The following is a 25,155-nucleotide window of genomic DNA, read 5'->3' on the forward strand; positions in this document are numbered from 1 at the left end:
ACAATGACAGAGTGACAGAATATAATTCTAGAATGGAATAATAAATTAATCGGGAGTATATTTGATGTTTAGTTAATAAACGACTACAGCGTCACCTATACTGTCCTAGCATAGTGTGGATATTTTATGATTCAAGACTTCAATGATAAATCGGACGAGTCTTTTAAAAGTTACATGATCACATAACGACAAACTATAGAAAAGCTATTTTACGTGTAGGTACATTCGTTAAAAGAAAACAGTTAATTTCGTACAATATATGTATATATTTGCATTTTGGTTTATATTTTAAGTTATAAGTGGTCTTTGTTTTAAAAGAAAATACGTAAATCCAGGAAACAAACTTCTTTATTCAATATATAACACATATTAACGCGGACACAACACTTTATATAATTTATGTCCAGCTTACACGCAGATAACGGATATATTTTATAAAAACCCTACATCTTGTGTAGTTGTAACAATTCAACCAGTGTTTTTTATTATATATTTATATAATCATACAGAAGTACAAAGAATACCCAATGGGTATCTATTTAGACAAATTCTACTTGCATATAAAATTAGTAAATATATAACGTACATGTAACAAAAATATAAAAAGCCGAGAATCGTTATATAAGTAAAAAAACCTAATCGTGCGAAGCATTAACTAGCAACTATTTATTTTCTACAACAGGGAAGCATTTGTTTAGTAGTTACTTCTAATAATATTTTTGTCATACCTTAAATCTACATTAAAATATATTGGTGCCATAAACACAGGTTACATAGACAAAGCCACATAAGTAGCAACGCTTTTCATAGATACAACTTCAATGGATAACCTTAAATATTTACTTAAAATTAATTTCTATAAATATTTATATTTCTTGTAAACAGCATATTAATTTAGTGTAACATTCGTAACGATAAACGCTGACAGTATTAATAATCTCTAATTATATAACGACTTTACCTTTCAGTGTTGTTTATGGGGTGATCAGATACACAATGCTATCTTTCTCTTTCGAGTGTCAAATTAATGTGGACAGAAAGAGATAAATCAATGTTTATCTAATCACCCGCTGAGCAACGTTTATAAATAAGGTCGTTATTCATATCTGGTAAATAATGTATAATTTTCTTTCTTTTCCACTAAAGTGATCACTAACAGCTTGTGCATATTTGTATCATATAAGAATGCTACCACACATTCATTCATTAATACATTTATTCCAAAGAACAACTATATAAGATTTAAACAAAAAGCTGTAAAATTAAAAAAAAAATTGTGCATAGACAAATCCCTCTGTCTATTATAGACGGCCAACTTAGAAGCCATATTAATAATGATTTATTTCGATGTTTGTTTATTTATTATTATATTTATAATAAAACGGCAAATTAACTGACAAGTTTAAAAAAAAATCAAATAAAACTAATGTAAGTGTGGCAATGGTTTTGAAATATAAAAAGGGCATAACAGTAAACAGGCGCAACACATAAATATCAATGTATAAATAGGCAAAGACAAAACATTTCAATTCCCATTTCTCTTCTGTTAATGAGATTTTAGTGTTACCATAAGTAATAGTGAAAAAAATATGTTCAAAACATGCAAATTGATATTTTTATTTATGTTTTTCTAAAAAATTCAATAAATATCATGGTCGATTCGATCATTGGGCGTAAATTTGTATGTGTAATATGATTAAGATTTATACAAAGCTTAAAATATTAAATAAAATAAAACAGTAGTAGTAGCTAGTAAACTAAATATTATCATAATACTAGTAAACTATACTAAAAACTAAATTATATATCTGTTCACAAAGAAGATATGCAATTCGTGGATACATTTTTACTACAATAAATAGTGCATAGAAGAATATTAAGTCGAAATATGCCAGTGGTATATATTTTAAGTAATATTTAAAATTATTTAAATAAATACTTAAACTATATATCACCAGTGGTTATATATTAATTTGTAATGATATAGTTTGATACATATTATAAACATTATCTAATAATTTTATAAATATTATTTTTCAAGAGTTTTAGATATCTTGTCAAAAGTACTTATTTTGTAATACACAAAGTACATAAAAGAGTTAATTGTATCTATTTACTTAGATAGTATTTTGAAAGGTTTTAGAATAGAATTTATGTTATAGAAATGACCTTGACCTACCGCGACAGCAGTAGTATAACTGTGTTATGGAGTTTTTTAATCGTAAACGTATTTAGTACGATATGATTATTAGTTTAGTAAGATAGCAGAAATAAATAAGGTGACCTTTAGCACTATATCATATTTGAAATTATATTCCATTCAATAATATAACTATAATATTGAATATAAAGAAAAATTAGTAAATACTTTACATACAGTAATAAATTAACATTGTACTTTTGCCTTGAAATTACACACAGGACATAGATTTTTGAAAGTTCGCATTCATTAGCAATCACCTTTCATTATAATTAATTTTTAACTATTCAAATAATTAATGGAATGTCAGTAGTAGTGGTCATTTATCGAAGTTTTTTTTTTTTTAAATAACAAAAGTATCAAATTGATATGTCAAAAACCGGAAGAGTTTTACAGTGTGAAATTTGGAGTCAAGTTCGGATACTATATGGATAAGTTACAAATTACGAAATAACCATTTCGAAAAAATATATAATTAAAAACCAGTGTGTAAAGCGTTATTTTCGAATACATTATAAGAAATCAATATGTTTAATACAAAATATATACTTGGCAGTATCATAAAAAATAAATGTGTCAAAATTCAGATCTACGCTCAACAAAATTATATGTAATAGCTTCGATAAGAACATTTTGTCATGCAGTCTTTTAAATAAATAATCGATGACATTAATCGTAGGTTTCTGATTCTTGCTGCACTAGTTTGAATCGTCGGGGGCTCTTGACGCAAATAGATCCGTGGCCGTCCAATGACAAACGTCCCTTCATTTGCAAATACCTTAAAATTTAAATTAAATATTCATATAATATTACTTTTCCGTCACTAGTAATACTTATTATTATAATATACATGCTGTGCCCGCGACATCGTGCGCGTTTGAATTTAACAAAAATAGTTATTGTTGTAGGCAAATTTACTCCTTATTACATCAGCTTTCTGCCAGTGAAAGTCTGCCAGACAGACGAAAATTAAAAAAAATGTTTTTAGGTATATGTACCGTGTATAAATACATATGCATTTAGTAAAAAACGGTTATTTTAATGTTACAAACAAACACTCTAATTTTATTATATGTGTAGATACAGTAACAGGGCTGCGCCCTGCGGTTTAACCCGCAATAAATTTGTATATTACAGAAAAAAATCCTAAAACCTAAGTTAATGAAAGAAAGTTATGTGACAACAAAGCGGGAGTTGAAAATAAAACACTTGGGAATAAAAAAATCGCAGTTAAAAGTATTGGAATAATCAATCAATAATTACTATAATAAGTTTATCAAATCTTTCAAATGAGTTACACGTGATACTCTATTAGACTTAGATATTTTGTAAAACCTCTATCGAATTATAATATCTACATTGAATTTACCTTTTGATGTAACGACAAACGAGTTTCGTCGGACGTTGCTGCCATTCGTCCAACACCTCCTTAGGCGCCAACACCTGTTGCAAATATATTTTAAATAATAAGTTCACGATAATCGATTTATATTTGTATATGTGTATGTGAATTGTAACACGTAGGTGTTTACTAAAAGTAAAGTAAGAGCTTGTATAGATCCCACTGCTGGGCGAAGCCTGCTTCCTCGAGATGTTTTCACGACGCTGTTCCAATGCGAGTTGTTAAATATATATTGTATTAAATGTCATTCGATACACACACACTGCCTCACGACGTTCATGTTAATGATAGTGATCGTTTTTATTATCTCTTTTGAGTTCTTCTCTTGTTTAACTACTAATTACACTGTATACTGTTTATTTCTATTGAATCCTCCGACATGGACTCTAACATAGTCCTCTGTCGTATTGTCAAATATTATAGACACTAATCAAAGACAATGAAATTTAAGGCATAGACAAATTTAATTTTTATTATTTTTTTTATTCCTAATAGGCGGTAAGGTAACCATAGTGAGGAAACCTACATGTTGGTAGGACTTTGTGCAAGCCCGTCTGGGTAGATACCACCCACTCATCAGATATTCTACCGCCAAATAACAGTACTCTGTATTGTTGTGTTCCGGTTAGAAGGGTGAGTAAGCCAGTGTAATTACAGACACAAGGGACATTACATCTTAGTTCCCAAGGTTGGTGGCGCATAGGTGATGTAAGGAATGGTTAATATTTCTTACAGCGACTCTGTCTATGGGAGCTGGTGACCACTTACCATCAGGTGGCACATGTGCTCGTCCGCCAACCAATGCCATAAAAAAATGTGTTGGAACAAGATATGTCACATGAATACTTATTCATTAACGTGCACTAGATCATAAGTTAATGGATTAATGCACAGGGCTCCAAACCTCCAGAAGAAACATTCACATACGATATGATGTCAATCTGGCTTTTTTATGAGTCTTTGTCACGGGTATAAATAATTCTTGAATTATTTATGGTCGTGACAAATTATATTATATATATTATTTCAAGTGAACACTTGTGTTTACTTGAAATAATATTATAGTTCAATAAATATGCTTTCTTTATTAAAAACCTTTTCTTTACATTAATAATTGCTGTAATGTTACAATAAATAATTAAAACTCATAATTAAGTACCTGATCCCCCTTAAGCCTATCGAGCAGCGTGACGCAGATAACCGCCGCCTTGATACCGGCGTGGTGCGTCAGCGCAGCGAAGGCGAGAGACTCCATCTCGATGTTGACGACGCCCGCCTTGTGGATACTCTCCAGATACTCCATCTTGTCTGTCTCGGTGAAGTCACAGAACGCACCGTCCAAACGTCCTTGGCCTTATACAAATAAATGTTTTAGTATATATGTAAGGATATATATTATATACTTTAGATATGAACATGTAAAAAATATTTTCACCACTAAGACATTTCATTATTTTCTACGAAATCATCAATACTAATAAAGTATTTTGTTAAGATATTAGTAACTTTTTAATTATTACAAATATTTTTCACTTTCTTTTGATCACCGGCATAAAAAGGACAAAGATATTTGTTTTCTTTTATTAAAAAATAAAATACCTATTCAAAATACGTTATTTAAAAAAAAAAGAAAATAATGTGGTAATAATACCTTCATAAAAATCGTAAGTGCACATGGTCTTGCCCGTGACAGTATCATACGGATCCTCAGGGTCCGACAGCGCCTTCAGCTCACGTACTAATCTTTTATCCAACTTCGCCGGTCGCTGGATATTTTTCCCAAGCACAGTCTGGTGTTTAAAGTAAAATTATATAAATAAAATTATATTCTTTCAAAGATTGTATTATTTGTGTTGTTTATGAAGGACCAAATGGTACTTATACAGTAAACTTAAATACAAAAGACAAAAATTATTAAAACAAGTTGGAATTTTTAATTTGAACCTATATATTATTAAATTATATATAAATAAGGATTATAAAATAATGATGGAATATAATTAGACTTACAGATTACAGAGCCGCAACTAAACGTAGGCGATTTGAAGATATTATATAAGATTCGACATCAAGAAGATATTAAAATTAAAATTTTAATGGTACACTTAAAATGTACCATGTAATACGTATTTAGTAAAGACAAGGAAATATATAAGCCTATAACTAAATCCGTGTTTATCTTATGAGAAAACCTGCATGTGTTAGAGTAATATTCTAGCATTTCAATGGCTTGGCTGCTGCGGTTTTAAGCCACATAATTCCATCAGTATAAATATTAGTAATAATAGTAGCGATAGCAGAAGTTAAAATTTACTAGTTCATTAAATTATTTTTATTGTCTGGTAGGAACGTCCGAAACGAATTATGCTCTAATCACTTACGAAGGCGCGCCCCTCCACGTTACGTCAATATGTCTTAGTGTGCGTGAGACGACTAAGAGTAAAGATGCCAAAGAAAACACAAATGAGATTATATTTCTTAAGTTCGTTTAATAAAAACGCCCATACTTGGAGAGATACGGCTTCGTCAGTGAATGGATCTATATTTATTCTACATGATATCATACTAGTTTAGCTAACTGAGCACGTATAGAATTCAGTTTTTGAAGAAAATCCTCCTAAATCTACCATCCATTTGTCATTTAAAATTTTATTATTATTTGTTTTTTTTTTTTTTTTAATAATAATGCATATTTAATTTATATGATATTTAAGATACAAAATATTTAAATTATTAAGAACCAGCAATCATTTATTAATAACTTTGGATTGCAACGCAAACCCAAAGCAAGCACTTCTTCTGTGATTAACTTATATTTGACATGAAATCCGTTATTGTGGGTTCAGCGGACTTTTTTAGATCTACCAAAGACTATTAATTTGGAATACATGTTATTTTTGTATAACGTATTTAGTCAAAGCGAGTAGATAAGCTTTAATACCATTATTTCGGACTAAATATTAATATAACAGAAATAATAATATATACTGCTGGTTTATAAACTTTCTGGTGGTGATAGAATTATTTCAACAGGTTCTGCAGTGTCAGACTTTATCGACTCATAGGAGCCGTGCATTTATTCCTAGATAAATAGCAGCCTGCCATTCTCTGACTACTACTACTACTACTAAAGAAACTGAAACTATCTCTGTAAACAACTAAAACAGATCTATTCTGGAAACCGTTCATTTTTCCGGGATCTACAGTAGCCTATGCAGATTATATTCACTGTGTTAAATTTCATCCAGATCCTTTCAACCATTCGTGATTGAGCAACAAACATCCTTCCAATAAAACTTTTATATTATTAATAGTAATAAGATTAAACAAAGACTATATAAGAGCCAATATAGTCCAGGTGTGGAAAACTTAACCGATGACCGCGGGTCGAACTATTTGCTTAATTCTGTTGAAAATCCTTGCCTCAAAGCAAAACATCGTAAAAGACACCGACACACATAAGAGTTGCGTGGTGGAATAAACCTCAAACGTTCTCCTTATGAAGGCAGTAAGCCTTTGTCCATAAATGCGTTTTTAAAATACTTAAGTTACTTTTTATGTTGTTATATGCATAATGCGTATGAATTGCGGACACGGTATGGCGGTTGAATGTATTTATAAAGAAACCCCCGTTTTATGTATTCAAAATTTAATTACAGAATAAAGCTTAATTTGTCTCTTAAACATCTATTTTAGTAATTTCATCCGTCGTTGAGTTATGAAAGAAATTTCAAAAGTTTTTAAATTCTTTCATATTCCACATGGCCTTTGACTGCGCTGGAATGAGCTAACGAGGTCGTCGGTTATATAAAAGCCTACTGCTTTTAGTTATATGAAGCCATTAGGAACGGTACATTATCCAATTAACCTAATTATGCATTTTTATAATCACTTTGTCACATATAATATTCATTTGACACAAAATTGAGTACTTAGTATTATAAATTGCATATACCTATATTGGTACGCCTACAATTCACAATAAAAATATCCTCCTAAATTTCAACAACAGAAATAAATATTATCCTCTGCTTCGAATCCTTGAGGTTTATGCAACTGAGATATAGTATAAAGTTCATAATTATTGTTTCCGCAAAGACACGAACACCCCCATAATCTGATGCGACGGCAATTCGACTCGTCGGATGGTAGACCAACAGATAGGCGTGCTTCTATCATTTTTATGTATACCCACATATGCCTGATTGAAATAATTAAAACCTTATTACAGTATCATTTTATAGAATTTAAAAAATAAGAGTTGTGGTTTCCGGCAGAGTAGAAAGGAACCACCCCATCACAATCCGTGTAACGCGATCCAAATAAAAAAGAAACATCTATGACCTCCAACTGTCAAGTAGCCCATAAAAAGTATGGTTAACAGAAACAGATTTTGTATATATTTTTATGATACATAACTGACGGCTGAAATGACCAACCAAGTTACCTAAAGTATTACCAAGGAAAATCAGCATCAGGTGACCAACCAAGTAATTTTCTTGCAATGCCATAAATTACGATTACAATTTTTTATCTAATTTTGTTTGGATTAATTTAAAAGTATACATGTAACTTTTACTTTGATGATGCTTGATAAAAAAAAACATCTTAGATACGTACCAATTCAAGAGCATTTTTAAGTGCGCCATCTACAGCTTCTTCAGAAATAACTACTGTGCCTCCTTCGTAGCCGATGCCTCCACACGTGCCGATCCTGAAGAAGACCGGGTCTCGGACCTTCGCGTGGTACATAAGTTTTATCACCTCGTGAAGTAAGATGCCCACAGACGGGATGCCCATACCGTGCTGTAAAAAATATATTCTTTCATGCAAAAGTACAAACTGACTAAATGAACAGAACACAGAAATCCATTGATCTAAATCAGTAAAATTAAACAAAATCAAAAATCGAAATATATTCAAGCCCATTTGAAATTTTCTTTATATATAATATAGGTAGGCGGGCTGTAACTGGGCGGCAAATGAGCTGGTAAGTAGTCACCATCGCCCATAGATATCACTGTAAGAAATCTTACATATTCCTTACATCACCAATGGTCACATGCCTTGGCAGCTAAGATGTAATGTTCCTTGTGGATGTAGTTATACTGATTCACTATCCTTCAAACTGGAACTGAACAATACTAAATAGTGCTGTTTGAGGGTATATCTGATGAGTGGATGGTACCTACCCAGACGGGCTTGCACAAAACCCTAACACCAAGTATTTTTTGCAGAATTTTAGTACAGAAACAATTTACCTACGGGTGAATTTATTGACCTTGCGGATTCTATGTAATAAGTTTATCTTTATAACTCGTGTTTATACAATGATTGTCACTGATTCTATCTAAATAATCAATTTTATCGTGAATATATATAATATCGGTGTAAATTGCTGTAAAAATCATTAATTAGTTTAGATTTTTCTGTATTCCATGATTATAAATAAACAGTTTTCTTTTGCAGATTATACCTATATTATATATCTTCATCTTCTTGAACAATTCCAATTCTATCAAGAATTGATAACTAAGTAGAATTACGCCTTACTCAATTTGTTTCAATATATCTCAATAAAAGCTGGTTCAACTCAGTTAACACCGGTACGATCACAATTTATTATTTCAACTCAATTGAAACGCATTGTCAACATTAATGCAGGAGTACCTACTTATTGCGTCTATCATGCACGATGCATTAACTCATCGACTAATGGCATATTAAATAAAAAATACTAGATAGGTAGTAAGTACCACCCACGCGTTACTTATTCAACTGTTTGGTTGAGGGCAATTTTTAATCACAAGTACAAGAGATATTTCGCATAGTCACGCATTAATTATTTTTTGAAAAAGTACCGGGCACTGTCACATGGACCATTCATATATCTATTTTAAATTTTAAAAAAGGAACAGTACTAACAGCTCTAATAGTATATTCATCCATCACAATACATCCGATGTAGAGCAGATTTAATAAATACTATAATTTTCATTTGTTTAGAAATATATAGACCTTTATATATATCTTATAGCCGTTAATAATATAAATTTCGTATACATATATGTCAACATTAGCCCATCTGGGTAGGTAGCATGTGAATCCTCATATATTCTACCGCGAAATAGAAATACTTGTATGGTTATGTTCCAGGCACCATGGGCCTAACATCTTAGTTACTAAGGTTGGTGGTGCATCGGTGGTGCATCGGTGATGTAAAGAAAAGTAAATATTTGTTATAGCGCCAATGTCTATGGGAAGTGGTAACCATTGGCCAATACATTTCAAAACTGTGTTGCAGTTCTCAATGCCTACCTCCAAACTACTGACCTTTTTTAGACTTAAGTATATCAAATTGAACAATAAGTCCCCGTAAATAAGATGAAACGAATGAAGATGATGAAATCCCTGCCAGCCACAGCTGCTACTAAAAGCCTAATTGAATTCTGCTAATCTCAACTCAAGCCGAGTGAGAATCCATTTTAGTTCCCTCGGGTTATTTTGGCAATCCGTTTTTAAGTTTTTAAGTATGCTGCGTATTTAAAAGTTATATAAAATATCTATGTTATTTTATCTGTGAAATGTTGCTGTCAATTGTCACAAAAAAAGCTCGTTATAACCTTAAATCCTTCGCAGGTGACATTGGCGAAATAATCTGTGCCTTTTTGGCACAAATAAAAGCCAGAAAAAAACCTTAAATCGTGAACTCACAAAAAAATCTGCGTTCAATTTAAAAATTATTAAGTGTGAAATACATAATATTGTTTCATTATATTTATTTTATACTTACGCTGATCGATAGCACGGGTCCGACTTTATACATAGAATATCTATAAGAGAACTGGCTGATGTCTTGTAGCGTGGTGCCGCATGGTAATTTGTGTCCAATTTCCGCCATGATTGTGTATGCGAACTGCTCCATACGTTTTGGCGTGCCGCCCATACAAACAAACTAAAACACAATGTTACACTTATAAATTACTTTTAGACTTTTTCTTTGCATTTATTATAACATGTTTTTATGTAATATAAACTATTATAGCTTTTGGACAGTCGTGTAAAAAATATGATTATCCGCGATTCCTTAAATTCGAACCTGGAATAACGAGATTTGTAGCAACAAAAAAAAACTAAAATTTGACCATTTGACTATCGTACATAAAACGTTTTCTATTTCTGCTTATAAAACTTGCTACCATAAATATACATATATTTATTGCAACACCGAGACTATTTAAATATAATATAGTTATATCCACGTAATAGGTACGCGCGGTTTGAATAATTCAATGTCTTACCTTAACATCCCCAAACATTTCCACCAGGTCATGAGAACCGCTGCCCAGAGCCAGATGATAAAGAATGTCTTGGTCCATAAGTTCAATATTCGGGTTACGAAGTCGGACTGTGCCATCGGGATACCTAAGAAATAAAAATTAAACAAGTTATAGATAAGTTCCGATTAACACAACGCTAAATGGTAAGGTACGAAAATCATGTAACCAATATAAACTTTGATCAAAACGTCTAAACTTTGAAATAAAAAATAATCTCATAAACATTTAAAATAATTATATAATAATCTTTATTTGAATAAGTACCTTATAAGTAAAATTCTTACATCGAAGTTGTTTATTAAACAAAAAAAAATAACATTTTTTTTACATTTACATTAAAAGCAGAGGAGATCATTATTATTCAAACATAATGAATATAAATGGTGATTTCAGACAAATTCCTCTTTTTTTCATTTCACAGTATTCACAATACAAATATTGAATGTTACATCAGATTAATAATATAAATGTAAAACGAACACTGTTTGTCTACTCATTTTAGCAGGAATAAAAATTAATTACATGATTTACGGGAATGTCTGCCCGATTAGTATGTTGTGTTCGAACGTGAAGGGTGCGTGGGCCAGTGTTACTAGGGGCCTGTGGCCTTTACGTGGGCCTGTGCACACAAAGGACATAGAATCTTAGGTTGATAACGTATTAATGTGGTAATGGTTAATATTCAGCGTCAATGTCTATGGGCATGAGTGAACATTTACCATCTGATGGCCCATTTGCCCGTCCACAATTCGCTTTGTTCTTTTTTTATTTTAAAAATTATAGTAAGTACGGAGTCGTGGGAAACAACTAGTTCAAGATAATCGTCATTACCGTCTTTACCATAGGGCACATGGGGCACCTGCCCAGGGCCCCCATCCTGGGAGAAACCCGGAGAACCAACAATTTCCTTCACACGTTTGTGCTCACGTTGACTGTTGAATGTATATTTTCGAAAGTGATATATATGTAAGAAATAACTAACATATTTATCAAAAAAAGGCTATTAAATAGCCATAATATTCTACAACCAATCAGATTCCTAAGAATATAGGAAAATTACTGCACTGTTTATTTGAAACTATACTTAGGGCCTGGCCTGAATAAGAAAATTATTTGTACATGGTACTAAATATCTACCAAAAGGGCCCCAAATTCATGGGTGCCCAAAGGGCCCCAGCATAGCTTGAGATGGCTCTGATAATCGTTTACCATTTGAAAGCTCTTTTTATTTTATTAATATATTAAAATCTTTATGTATACATATATTTTTTTAAACTTAACAATTATAACCAGATTAGCATGTTAGTATGTTGCAAGACACCAAGACTCTTAGTCGTCTCACGCACACTAAGACATCTTTAAAGTACAAACGTCACTCACTCATCACTCATCTAATGCGCGCTGATAATAAATAAATATATTATGTATGAATAAATCTATACCCGTCAACTTATTTTACGCTTATTATAGATAAGTAATTTGTTACAATAAATAAATAAAAAAGATTTATTAAGCTTTAAACAGATCTTCGAGTTCATCGCATGTAAGCAGAGACATATGACTTCAAAGCGATAAAAAATAGATATTTAGAATACCCAAGTTTCGCCAAAATTTAACGACTTTAATAAAGTACAATTATACTTCGCGATAAAACACCACGCGATATCACTAACATTTATTTTACCCTAAAGGTCCATTGTGTTTCAATATATTACATATCAAATGCTCCGGTTTGAATTCTGCGTAATCTGAATCCCAATGACTAAGCTAACATTCATAACATTTCATTCATTCATTAACAATTTTAATTTCGTACATACCTTTATAATTATTTTTATTTTTTTTATATTCAAATCTCTTTTAATCTTAAATGAAATCAAAAGGCTGATAAGTCAGCGTGATTGAACAATGTAAGGAGTGAATCGCGATGTTTTTGCGATATTTATCGTGACGATAATGTAGTACTATCACGCCGGTTAGCTTTCGAGGCGTTTAAGCTTATACGGATTTAAGTTAGTCTTACCGTTTCCTTTAACAATTTATTTTAACTTTAAACATAATATTTTTATTAACAACCTAACAGAATTGTCGTCTACTTCAACAACTTCTGATCCATTTCCCTGAAATTCGTCGTCGTTATCAAAAATCTTCCTGTGAGGTCTGTGATAACCGTTCTGATGGTCCGATGAATGCCCTTCGTTCTTCTGTACACTGCCATTGTGATTAGAGCGCCCATTCAATGTATGGGTCTGAGGCATTGTGGACACCGGTTTGACTGGCTGGCAATAATGAAATAAAAATAAAAATAATCCTTCATAGCCACTGACAACGTTGGATAACATATTAAATAGCAATATCGAAGTAAACTTAAGATATGAAAAGCTCTACTTCGTGTGATACAAACTACGAATAGAATCAGTACTGAAAATCAATAATTACTTTATCTATAGTATACCAATTAAGTTGTACTATTAGATAAAAAAAAGTATTCGATTATGATAAAATACCAAATAAAATACAAGTATCGTATATTACTTGATAACATCAGTTTATGAAGCTTTTTATCAGATTAAGTATATAAGAAATATCCTCGTATGTTTTGATTTAATTGTAAGCATAAAGTTTATATTTTGTTTGAAATATTAATGACGTAACAAAATTACTTTATCGATTAAAGAATTGCGATGAATTACTGTTTACAAAACATGCGATAAGAATATATTATGTAACAAAAATATGTACATACATACATACTGCTGATGTTAGCAAACATTCTATCAAGGTCATCGAGTGTATACTTCATCAATATACTGAGCAGAAATGAAAGGGCAGTATACAGTAGGGCAGACGATTGCAAACAAAGATTAAATTCTAGTTTAAAAATATAATTAAAAAATAATATTCTACAACTTTTTATTAATTTTGAAAAGCTTATTTAAAAAAATATATATTATCCTCATAAATATTACTTTTTATTTATATTATTACATCAAAATTATGTGTCACGAAAGAATCACATCACTGACGAAATAAACACACAATATTGATCAGCTGTTAAGTGCAATTTGAAAATTTATTGCGTAAATTACTACATTGAATCTATAAACATGAATATATGTCAAACTTTCAAACAACATATAAAACATTTAACGAAAATCACTCACAATATTTCCTTAACTAGTAAATCATTTAAAACTTACCTTATGTCGAACAAATAATTTATTTTCACTATCGATAAAATAACACGTAACGACGTAGCGCTAGTTCAGCTTACCGAAGGCAAATAAAATACAGTCAGTTTAAGCTTGCGTCTGAGTAGACAAACAGATGTATCGCTACTAAATGAAACTGTGTTTATGTATTATTAGTTTTATAAGCCGTTTCAATTATACTCTCAGTGTGATACGTACGTACATATTTCATTTACCATCCTTATTTTTCTGTTTCTTTTCATTGTATATATTAATAAAAAGAGGTTCATGACGTCAATTTCACAGACAACAAATTTGACTTCCCGTTAGATAGTAATTTCAAGCCATTTTTTAAATCATTCAATATTTGAGTAACAACACAGTTCAAAAAAGTATTGTTAAAAAGAGTTATAATATTGAAAGACTCTTGTTTAGTTATTTGCAAACGACCCATTTCTCTATAATACCAGAACACCCAACTTTTCCCGGTAATGAAGCACGATTATTGGCATATATTGGTTTGTTTGTCGATCAAGATACCTATGAAAAGGTCTTTGTTAAGCTTTGACAAGGGTTAAAAAATAGTAGTTTCAACGCATATTCCGCTTGTTCGAATAAAATAACTCGATACATACATATTAATGAGTTTTCAGGTTAAACATGACCAAATTCCAAATTGAACCAATTATTTAATATATTTTTATATTGAAACTGTCCATATAATTAAAATAGTTATTTTATATATTTATACTAACTAACTCATATATACTCATAATTTAAAAAAAAAACTTAATTTTGTGAATTAATCGTTAACTATACAAGTACAACGTTATTATTTTTGTATATTTTTCTACTCTAAAAGTAAGAATGATGTCAGCTTTAAAAAGTAAGTCGATGAATTTGCAAAAAATATATATAATTAGTGTTGTTATATTATATAAATATATAATTAATGTTATCCAAGGCATATAAATCAAACACCAGGCAAAAAACTTTGAAGACCTTTGGGCTGGATTATCTTGATGTAATGACATTTTTTCCTTTATGTAGGGCGCAGGTAGCGGTAGAGTTGATAGGGCAATGATTTTATTACGCTTATGCTATTCGTTCAATCATTTTTTATCGCAAGATTTTAACCACATAAATAAAATCATACTAGTATGATTAGGAATGCTTTGTTTTAAAAATAATTGTTAACGAAAAAATAAATGTTATGAACAATTTTAAATTGTTATCACGCGAAATAAGAGCTATAAAAACAAGTTACAGACCTTTAATTGACGAAGCAATTAGCACTAACATGCAATATTTAAATAATTCCTAAAGAATGGGAATTGGAATAAAAACTTTTTTTTGAGTATAATAAATAGTCATATGGCTTTATTCAAATAGAATTATTAAGAACGGAACGAAATTATTAAAAAAATTAAAAATGAAATAATAAAAAAAAAATCGTCACCTATATGTTTTTTTTTTTCAATATGTTTATTTCCGAACGGAACACAAATTATTTAAGTTATGGCGATTATTCAGCGATTTGAACGATTCTTAAATCGGTGAAACTGAAAGAATGAAATAATTTTAAAAAAAATCGTCACCTATATGTTTTTGTTTATCACCGAACGGAACACAAATTATTTAAGTTATGGCGATTATTCAGCAAGAAAAATTAACGATTCTTAAATCGGTGAATTTACGATAACCCGAGCAAAGTTGCAGATATTACATTTCGGTATATCATCCGACTATTAGTGTTTCTGGAAGAGTCCCACTATCATAAAGCGTACTTACATTTTAACCAATTTCATAATACAGGGTTGAAATTCATCAGATACGTCATGTCGATTTCTACCACCGAGAATGAGATAAATTACCATCACATATTAAGCTCATAAAACATAGTGGTACTTGGCTCGAATTAAACCCGCATTCTATTGACTAACCGACTCGGCTCGTTGCATTCGCAGATTTTGAATTTTCAAGATCAAGTAGCTAAATGATTTCACTCTCAATAACTTCCAAGAAATAAAAACCAACATTGATAACCATATAAAAATTACATAGCAATCAGTTATCCAACAAACCCAACTTTATCTCCCTTTAGTGGAACGGACATCCTGCGACAGCCTGCCCCTCTAACAGATGGGCTCCTTCACTAAAGCGTTTGTCATGTTTAGAATTACGTTTGCCTACGTGCAAATATCATTAAAATGTACGTAATTTATATGACAAAGAAAAAATAATAATACCTGCGTTATACAACGTAGGCTTCCTAGAAAGAAATAAAATAACCAAAAATATCAGTTTAATAATCACAAAAAACTCGGTATCTCGAGTAACAAAGACGTTTTGGCATATTATGTTTTTGCTCATTAAGCGCACTTCTATTGTTTAAAATTTCTTTTTAGACCTCTTTTATATAATCCAAGTGTCATTAAATACATACTCTGATAGTGCCTATCTAAATATTTCGTTCTGTGTATAATAATTGATAATTGTCAAGAATTTTTGACAAAGTGCAAACATTGTCCTACATTTTATATCTACAATTAAACTAGGTTACTGGTTAGAAGAGGTCGAATAACGTTCACCTAGTTTTCACTCTCTAGTGCCTTAGCTGTTTATGTTTACAGAATGAACACCTTTGTTCAAGATTTCATTATATTAATCAAAATTCTGAAAAGATTGTAATAATACACCCTTGCAGAAGTATTCAAGGCCATAGTGAAAATATTTTACGTAATCCTACCAGCTTAGTACTTGGTGCATTTTGTTTATCGATTTTCTTTTAGTAATAGAAAATAGTCAAATTACGGCACTTAAATATGAAGACCAATGCAATGAATTGGTACAAGAAGACTTAAGAAAGTTAATATTAGAGATTACTCACTCGTCGCGAAGTTCATCATTATCGAAGGACATCGTTATTGGCACACACTAGCACTACTATAAATAGATATAATTGGATTATCTGTAACAAAGTTGTGTAGGCGGATCGATGTGCAGCTATCGGAACAAATGCTGCGCGACTGTTTAGAGGGCTCGTCTTCCGCCCAGACCCACTAGGGCGCGGATGCGTGGAAGCTTGCGCAGTTGTGCTTACGGTTTTTAAAACGACAACTCGATACGTCCACGACGTAACATGAAATAAAAATAATATTTGTTACTTTATTCGATTATGTATTTTTATGGTACAGAACGTGACGATATCTAATAAGTATAACTAAAACGTAATCAGCAAACCTCGGTCGTATCGTTACGATTCTAACAGATAAATTGACAATCGTTATCTTATTTTATTTTATCATTTATAATGTTAAAATATTTTACATGCCTAATAATAATAATGGCAACAACCTTCCCCATTACATTAAAACATTTTATTTAACTATAGTTACTGTTTCCGAAGAAGTAAAATACTAAGAATATTTGTATTTATGTATTTATTGAGAAACATATAGATGAATCTTTAAAGTTACAAATATTGGTATAAAATTTACTTTAATTATCTTGTTAGAAAGAGATTTTGGCATAGTACGTTCTACATAGGACATAAAAGGTAAGTTTCAAATGGGCAGAGAATTGTCGAAGTCGACTTTTGATACAGATGTTGTTTACTACATACATTGAATCAATAATGATATTTACATATAGAAAAATATCATTAATTTAAATTGTTTAAATTTTTGATACGTTTTTGGAGACTGTCCTTTTCGTTGCATTTAGTCTCATGACTTTTCAATTCAAAGGATTAATATTTCAACTTAAATTTAAATTTATTTTACTTTATCAATGGGGAAGGAAGAATAGTTTTACAATTATTAAAAAGATCATTTAAAAAAAAACATTCGAATGGGTCAACTGATTAACTTTCCTAGAAGCACAAGATAAGGTCTGATTCACAATTACCGAACGATATCCATTTACTATCTGTATAAAACGTATTATTTCGTATTATATCGTATACATCCAGCCTATAGATACTAATAATATAAATAATTCTGTCTGTTGTTACAGATTTACTAGCTAAACCACTGAATTGATTTTTATTTTTTTGTACGGAGTAAGCTATATTTTAATAAATTATATTTTAATTATTGCTTAATTTGTGAAAAATGTGTAGATCCATTTAATATGGTAAAAAAACGGTTTTATTCAATTACCAAAATAGTTTATTAATGGAGAATATTTATTATTCACATTAATAATCAGAGCAATTAATTAATTTCAATTGCAATCAACACGATTGCCTAAATAAAAATAATAATATTATAAGCTGCTAGGAGTTAGGCGTTAGTTATTCGAAACCTCTCAAACATACAGGATTCCTATTGATATTTTAGGTGACTGTTAAAGCCAGCAAAAAGGCTACATATAAAATAAATGCGGATATATCTTTGTAAAGTCAGGAGTGCACGCAGAGGGATTTGATTTTTCGTATCAAATTATGTTTATATATAATTTGAAATTACTTTGATCTCTCAAAACAAAAAAGCTGAGCAAGGATTTTTGTCATGAACCAAATTATACGCAGGCGAATCCACGGATCCAGCTATTAGCATACAAATAAAAAGTATCAGCGCGTCACTATTTTAGTATTTTAATATGAAGTTAATAAAATTAACAATTACTAAAAAATATTTTTTTATATATTTTATTAATATTTACACACGAGAATAGTTAATATGTATACATGTAGTATATAATAAAATAATACGTACCTAATTATATCAAAAATGTAAATTTAAAATATATTTAAATAAGAATAAAAAATACCAAATCATGTAATGCTTAACACTCTTTATTCGAAGTAACTTTACATATGAATGCAATAGAATAACATTATTATACAGAAAGTATACATAATTTTTGACTCTACTACAACTGCAAAACAGACGGCTGAAGAGACACATAATGGAAGCAACGTGCATTTATATAAACGGAAAAAACATTATAAACACATATGTCTTTATGACTATCATTCGCTGTTTAGGGTTGGAATTAAATTTTTATAAAAAAAAATGAAGCACACAGAAAAAAAAAATGAGTTTGTATAAATTATACTAAATTTAGCTACTAAATTACATAGTATGATATGTTGAAAAAACATAATCCTAATGAACCAGCAAGGCTACAAATAATAAAAGTGTAAAATGTATAAACGAGATTTTTTAACTAATCAAATATAACATAAAATAAAAAAAAGTATCACTGTTTTGTTGGGTTGCCATTTGTAATCATACTTTTCTTTACATGCAAATCATTTTTTATTTTATGGATCTCAACTATATTTTAAATAATTTGATTCATTAAAAATGTTTTTGTATTGCCTAATATCAAAAAAATCTTTTGAAAGGCTGAGCTTTCAGTGCCAAAAACATAGTTTAATTAAAATAAAATTTAGAATATACTTATTTTACGCTACTTTTCTTGATTGGCAACCCTCCGCTTTGTAAGAACCTAGTGTAAAACTGAGTATATAAACATTCAATCATTATATTATTGACTAGGTAATGAAAACAATAAACCACTTAATTCGTAAAGAATAACTATTTTAAGGTCATTTCACACTTCCAGTACATTTTACCTTACACGAGAACACACCTTATTAATATAAAGATAGAGTTGTAAATTCAACTGGCCAAAAATATATTTCGGACCATATTATCACTGGCAAAACTGAAAATCATAATCGCAGAATAATTTAAAGCGAGATTAATCGTTAATTGAACACAAAATATTTTGACTACAATGAAGTCTGTATTTATCTGAAATACTTTCTCAAAAATAGATAGATACTTTTAGAGACTAAATTCCAGTTTCTGAAACGCTGTGTAGAATCAGATTAACTAATTTAACTTTAATCTGAATTAACATTGGTCGGTGGCAAAACACAGTTAATTTTCAGTATTTAATCATAATTTGACGAAATACTATAAGATTGGTCGTCTGATTTTGAGCATCATTTCTGAAACTGACATTTCACCTTGATTTTCCTAGACATATTTTAAAATTTCATATTTTATTTCGAGGCGGGTTTTTAATCCCATATACGCAATTTATAGAAAGATAATCGGTACAGGTTAGTACTTGAAAAATAAAGCCTCGTATGAATATATAATATTAGCACTGAGTGTGCGAAAATATGCTGTATCTACTTTCTAGAGAAATATTTGGCCTTCACCAAGTTACGAGGTAACTAAGCACGTGAAATAGTACACAAGGTCGTATCTCATGTTTTGAAATAAAGATTAATGTCTTTTGTAGATTAAGATACTTACTTTAGATTCTTTATAGGATATTTACATCAAAATTTAATCAGTAACTCTACTATTTTGTTTTAAAATTAACATCATGCTATTATTTTAAATTTGACTATTCACTAATAGAAACTAAAAAGAAAACTAAATTAAATCTAAGATTGAGAAATGATTCAATATAAATAGTTCTTTCTCGGAAATATAGCGTGAGGTTCTTTGTAATTGGGATCAGGTTGATTGCGGTACCGTCGGGCGAGCCAAACTGCGAATAGCTGTAATAACAAAATAAAATGAATATTTTAGAAATAATAACATATTACGTCACATATTTTACGTCAATGACATATCAGACTTTGAAAATGTGTTATATTATCTTACATAAAGCACAAATAATATGAGCAATATATTATATTATAATATATAAATAAATGCAACTCAATTTGTTATTACTTTTAAGTTTATAACCAGTACATACCAATTGAAACGCTTTAAAATTACAGTGAAACCTGGTAAAACATGAACACGCTGTAATATATAAGAAAAATACGTAAATAATGGGAATATTTAAACTCATTTATCAGAGATTATTAGCGAGAGATCAGGAATAAGTTAGCATTAAGATTAATAATAATTTATCATTTTGTTTATTTTTGTAAAGCGCATCCAACGGGCGGTACGCACTGCGCTGATTCCAAGGTTACAGGGGATAAAGGCAAACGAATGACGTCATTTTGAATATTACTATGAATAGATTAATTATTTATGCTTCTAATGTAGGAATACAATGAAAAACACCTTAAGGCAATAGGATACCCCAAGTTTCATTAAGTATACATAAATGGGGCTTCTATAAATGAAAAAATATTAATTTAAATATTATTTAAAATATGGCTCATTGAAACACTAGTTAAATAGATAAAAGTCTCTTTGTGGGATGGCTTAAAATCTATACCAGGCTTCCAGGGTTCACTATATAACATAAATCAGTGTCTTTCAACCTGTGGGTTACTCGAAGGGTCGCGGGAAATATATAAGGCGTAGGCATCATTAATAGATTGAAATACTTTGATCATTTCTTCACTTCATTTAAAACAGGCGACAAAATCTTAACAGTTAACTTATCAATAATCAATACATAAAAATCTTAACAGAAGGAAACATTAATTCGTATATAGTTTTTAAAATAACTGACATACTTCTATTATATTCTCGTGGTGTTGCTAGATTTTTATAACTTGTCAAGGGGCCGCGTATTCAAGTAGATTGAAAAACACTGACATAGATTTAAATAAAGATCTCTATAACCATTTACTATACTACTTAAAAATATTTATATAAGCTATTACATAGAGATAAATAACAAATACACCAAAAAAAACGATTAATCATGCAATGTTACATGTTGCGTTAATATTTAAATTAAACTACAGGTGAATATAAGAGGCGTTATGAAATCAGCAACAACCATTTTAATCCGTACTAAAATAATTCGAGCGTGTAGTACAAGAGCGTGCACTTACATTGCGGTAAAAATAATTCAAATTAGAGTTCTGTAAATGTCTCACTACTTTGTATAAATCACAATAAAATAAATGCTTCCCGAACTTCTATAAACAACCGATTTTAATTCTAATTATATTTAAATTGTATTTTATTTTATTTTCACATATAATAATCTTAATATTTGAGTAGTATTAATACATCAGTCGAGTGAAATATTTACTCAAATGATAACAAAGAAAGTGCAAAATCATGCAAATTTTCATTCAGGCGTCTCATCGACAAGCCATGTCTATCAAACATGCTTAAATATTATATAAAACGCATGCTATTAACAATCATACATGCACTGAACCAAACCACCTTTAGTCATTTAATCCTTAGAGCATTCAGAGAAATGCACTGGGGTTAGCCCGCGGGTCCTTTTGGTTACGATACCTTACTGTCAACCACACACCCAGAAACTGTAAAGTAACCGCGCGTTTTGTTAGTCACAATAAGGTGCACATACATTTAGTGATGTTAGTAAAATTAATAACACAATATTAATTGTACATTAAAACAATATGGATTATGTAATTAGATAGGTTGATTGTTTCTTATCAAAATATGAATTGCAGTGCTAAAGAAATAAACACTATGAACTTTTAACATTAGAACATTTTCGTTTAATATCTGGCATTAACAATTTATAAGGTCACCAGTTGTTTGTACATACAAATTAACGATTGCATTATCACTAAGTTAAATTACTTAAACACTCTCTGTGAGAATTTTCATTAATATTAGTGCACAAAATCGTATACTAAATCTCTCTGAATATTGCTCAACTGAGCTTAAAATATTTAAAACATATATATATATATATATACATATATTTTATAGAATTTGAGAGCATAATTTAATGAGATTGAAAGAAATTTCAGAAGATTTTACTATGTGTTGCCTAGAGTTTAGTTCCTAGCTATTGAAAATGTTAACTACATGGGAGCTCTGATAATATTTTAGTTAGGATTTCCTTTTTTATCCCTAAACCTCAATTTTATTATTTATAAGAACAAATATTTTTCAAAGATACATAAAATTGAATGTCTTTTCAAACGTTACTTAGATACAAAGACAAAAGCACACATTTGACGATTACATTTTAAGATTGGCCTCCAAGGCAAAACACTGTTCAATATAGCTTACCATACTATTAACCAAAAAAAACTGATTAGTTTAAAGTAATCTTCTTAGAGATTCTGAGTTCCTTATTACAACAATGTAGTTATTGTTGTATCAGTATTTGGATGTTAATTTAAATATCACTAGCATCTTGCTAAATATCTACTTTAAAAATATAAACAACATTTTATATTACAATGAACTATATCATTACTAATTGTTAATGACGTAATTAAATATTACAAATAAAAAACTCTAATGCTGATAACATACTGGCAAATATGTCACTTGGTGATCTCTGCATTATTTATGTCATAGTATTATCTTATACTCGTGTAATTGATATATGTAATGTTACTGTGGTACTGTCATAACATATTTAACTACATACCTCTGTAAAACTGAAGAAGAGTCCAATACCACCGCAAAGTTTGAAGGCATTGTCTATTGTCTCCTTTAATTTTTCCATACATGGCTGACACTGACAATCGAGTGATATTTCCTTGCCATTGCAACAAATCCTCTGTGAATCACATTGTATACATACATAACCTATCGTAACTTTTGCTAAATAATTAATAATTAATTAAAATGCAATATACATAACTAATAAATGCTATTAAAAAAATCGTAATAATTAATTTTAACTTATTTTACATAGAACTGTATACTTGTTTTAACTCAGTATCTCCTTTAAACATTATATTTGTTAGAGATAATTTCAAACAAACATATGTTCATATCTTGTCAGCACTGTTTAATTTAAAATAAGGTGATTAAATATATTATTAATTCCTTACATCCACTAAACTGCAAGATGGGTAGTCTACTGTGGTATTAGGTGGCATTATCCTGCTTTGGAAGCTGCAACACTGGAACCTTTCCTGAACTTGTTCTTTCACATCTAGATTAACTTTGTTCCACCCCTGATTCATAAGAAATATAAATAAAAAAATCAAATATAAAATACAAAACACACAAAAAAATATTAATAGAATAAGATTTAGTTTTAATGAGACATATTCACCTGTTGAGCTAACATTTCCTGCTGGTCAGAATTAACAGCGAGGCAAGCACAAGCCACTGAAAACTGCACCAGAAACAGCAGGAAAAGAATAACCATATACTTTATACTAACATTAAGGAAATTTATAGCATAGCTATGATAAATTATATAATAAGTATTAAGAATAAATAACATTACTCACAAATCTTTAGTTCTTGATTGCTATTTCATTTTCGTAACCAAAAACTCATGTTTAATTAAAAGTCTTTGGTAAGATACAAATGTGTTTCAATAAACATCTATAATTTAGCTTCTAACTTTAAATATAAAATTGTAAACTCATTTATAAAGGATACGAAGAAAAGCATAACTTGATGATGCTTCACTGCTCCAGCCAATCCCAAAAGAGATATTAAGATGAGAAACACTCCACATGCTAAAATACCACCCACGATGGGTAAATTGGTAACCAGTGACGACGCCTGCCCATACACTGCCACTGATATGAGTATAGAAGCAACCACCTGTTAGGGTTTATAATAATCAAAACACGATAATATTTATATTAAACCGAATAAACGAAAGGTAACACTTACCACATAGAGAATATTTAGGGCGATCAAAGCGTTCTTAGAACAAGTAAACCCTCCACACATTTTGTAGCTAAGTTATACGATTCAACACAATGGCTGTGTCCCTTTGGTTCGTGTTATTTTTAACAAACAATCATTTATTTATAATGGCCCGACTAAAAAAGATTACACCGAAGAATAATATTAAAAACTAAAGTTGATTTTTCTTGATAAAGCACAAATATCTTTAACAAATATATAAATTAAAGTATTGAACATCAAAAACACTTTTACTTTTCTTTCATCACGTATAGTCGTATATTAATAGTAGTACAGTATTCAACATCAATGTTAAATGTGACACTGACATTACAATTTTTCACATGAACTTACCCATATGTAACTTAAGTGACAATTATAAAAAAAACGTCAACTATTTTGATACGATAAAAAATGTTACAAATTGTGTATTAAAAAAAAAGATCTATTAGAATAACATAGCTTTGTCATTAAATAT

At 30.0% G+C, this 25,155-nt stretch overlaps 2 protein-coding genes across 4 annotated transcripts; both read right to left on the reverse strand.

Moving 5' to 3' along the window:
* Positions 1-330: 330 nt before the first annotated feature.
* Positions 331-17,169, reverse strand: LOC125066180 (uridine phosphorylase 1). Of its 2 annotated transcripts, XM_047674136.1 has the most exons (9): positions 14,143-14,273; positions 13,019-13,221; positions 10,904-11,027; positions 10,396-10,557; positions 8,223-8,408; positions 5,254-5,392; positions 4,762-4,955; positions 3,570-3,643; positions 331-2,978 (listed from the first exon to the last, which is right to left on the reverse strand). In XM_047674136.1, exons 2-9 carry the CDS (start codon positions 13,198-13,200, stop codon positions 2,870-2,872), a joined length of 1,170 nt encoding a protein of 389 aa, XP_047530092.1. In that variant the 5' UTR covers positions 13,201-13,221; positions 14,143-14,273; the 3' UTR covers positions 331-2,869. The 2 variants fall into 2 exon arrangements, with proteins under 2 accessions (XP_047530092.1, XP_047530093.1); XM_047674137.1 differs by lacking the exons at positions 13,019-13,221; positions 14,143-14,273 and adding an exon at positions 17,024-17,169.
* A 1,749-nt stretch (positions 17,170-18,918) lies between these two features.
* On the reverse strand, positions 18,919-24,987 carry LOC125066462 (tetraspanin-13). Of its 2 annotated transcripts, XM_047674537.1 has the most exons (7): positions 24,663-24,987; positions 24,423-24,590; positions 24,088-24,186; positions 23,861-23,986; positions 23,452-23,583; positions 22,257-22,357; positions 20,557-20,665 (listed from the first exon to the last, which is right to left on the reverse strand). In XM_047674537.1, the coding sequence occupies exons 1-6, from the start codon at positions 24,720-24,722 to the stop codon at positions 22,283-22,285; spliced, it is 660 nt and encodes a 219-aa protein (XP_047530493.1). In that variant the 5' UTR covers positions 24,723-24,987; the 3' UTR covers positions 20,557-20,665; positions 22,257-22,282. The 2 variants fall into 2 exon arrangements, with proteins under 2 accessions (XP_047530492.1, XP_047530493.1); XM_047674536.1 differs by lacking the exon at positions 22,257-22,357 and having other exon boundaries at positions 18,919-20,665.
* Between the last annotated feature and the right edge of the window lie 168 nt (positions 24,988-25,155).

Source organism: Vanessa atalanta, chromosome 9 (genome assembly GCF_905147765.1).
Source record: "Vanessa atalanta chromosome 9, ilVanAtal1.2, whole genome shotgun sequence".
Classification (NCBI taxonomy): Eukaryota; Metazoa; Arthropoda; class Insecta; order Lepidoptera; family Nymphalidae; genus Vanessa; species Vanessa atalanta.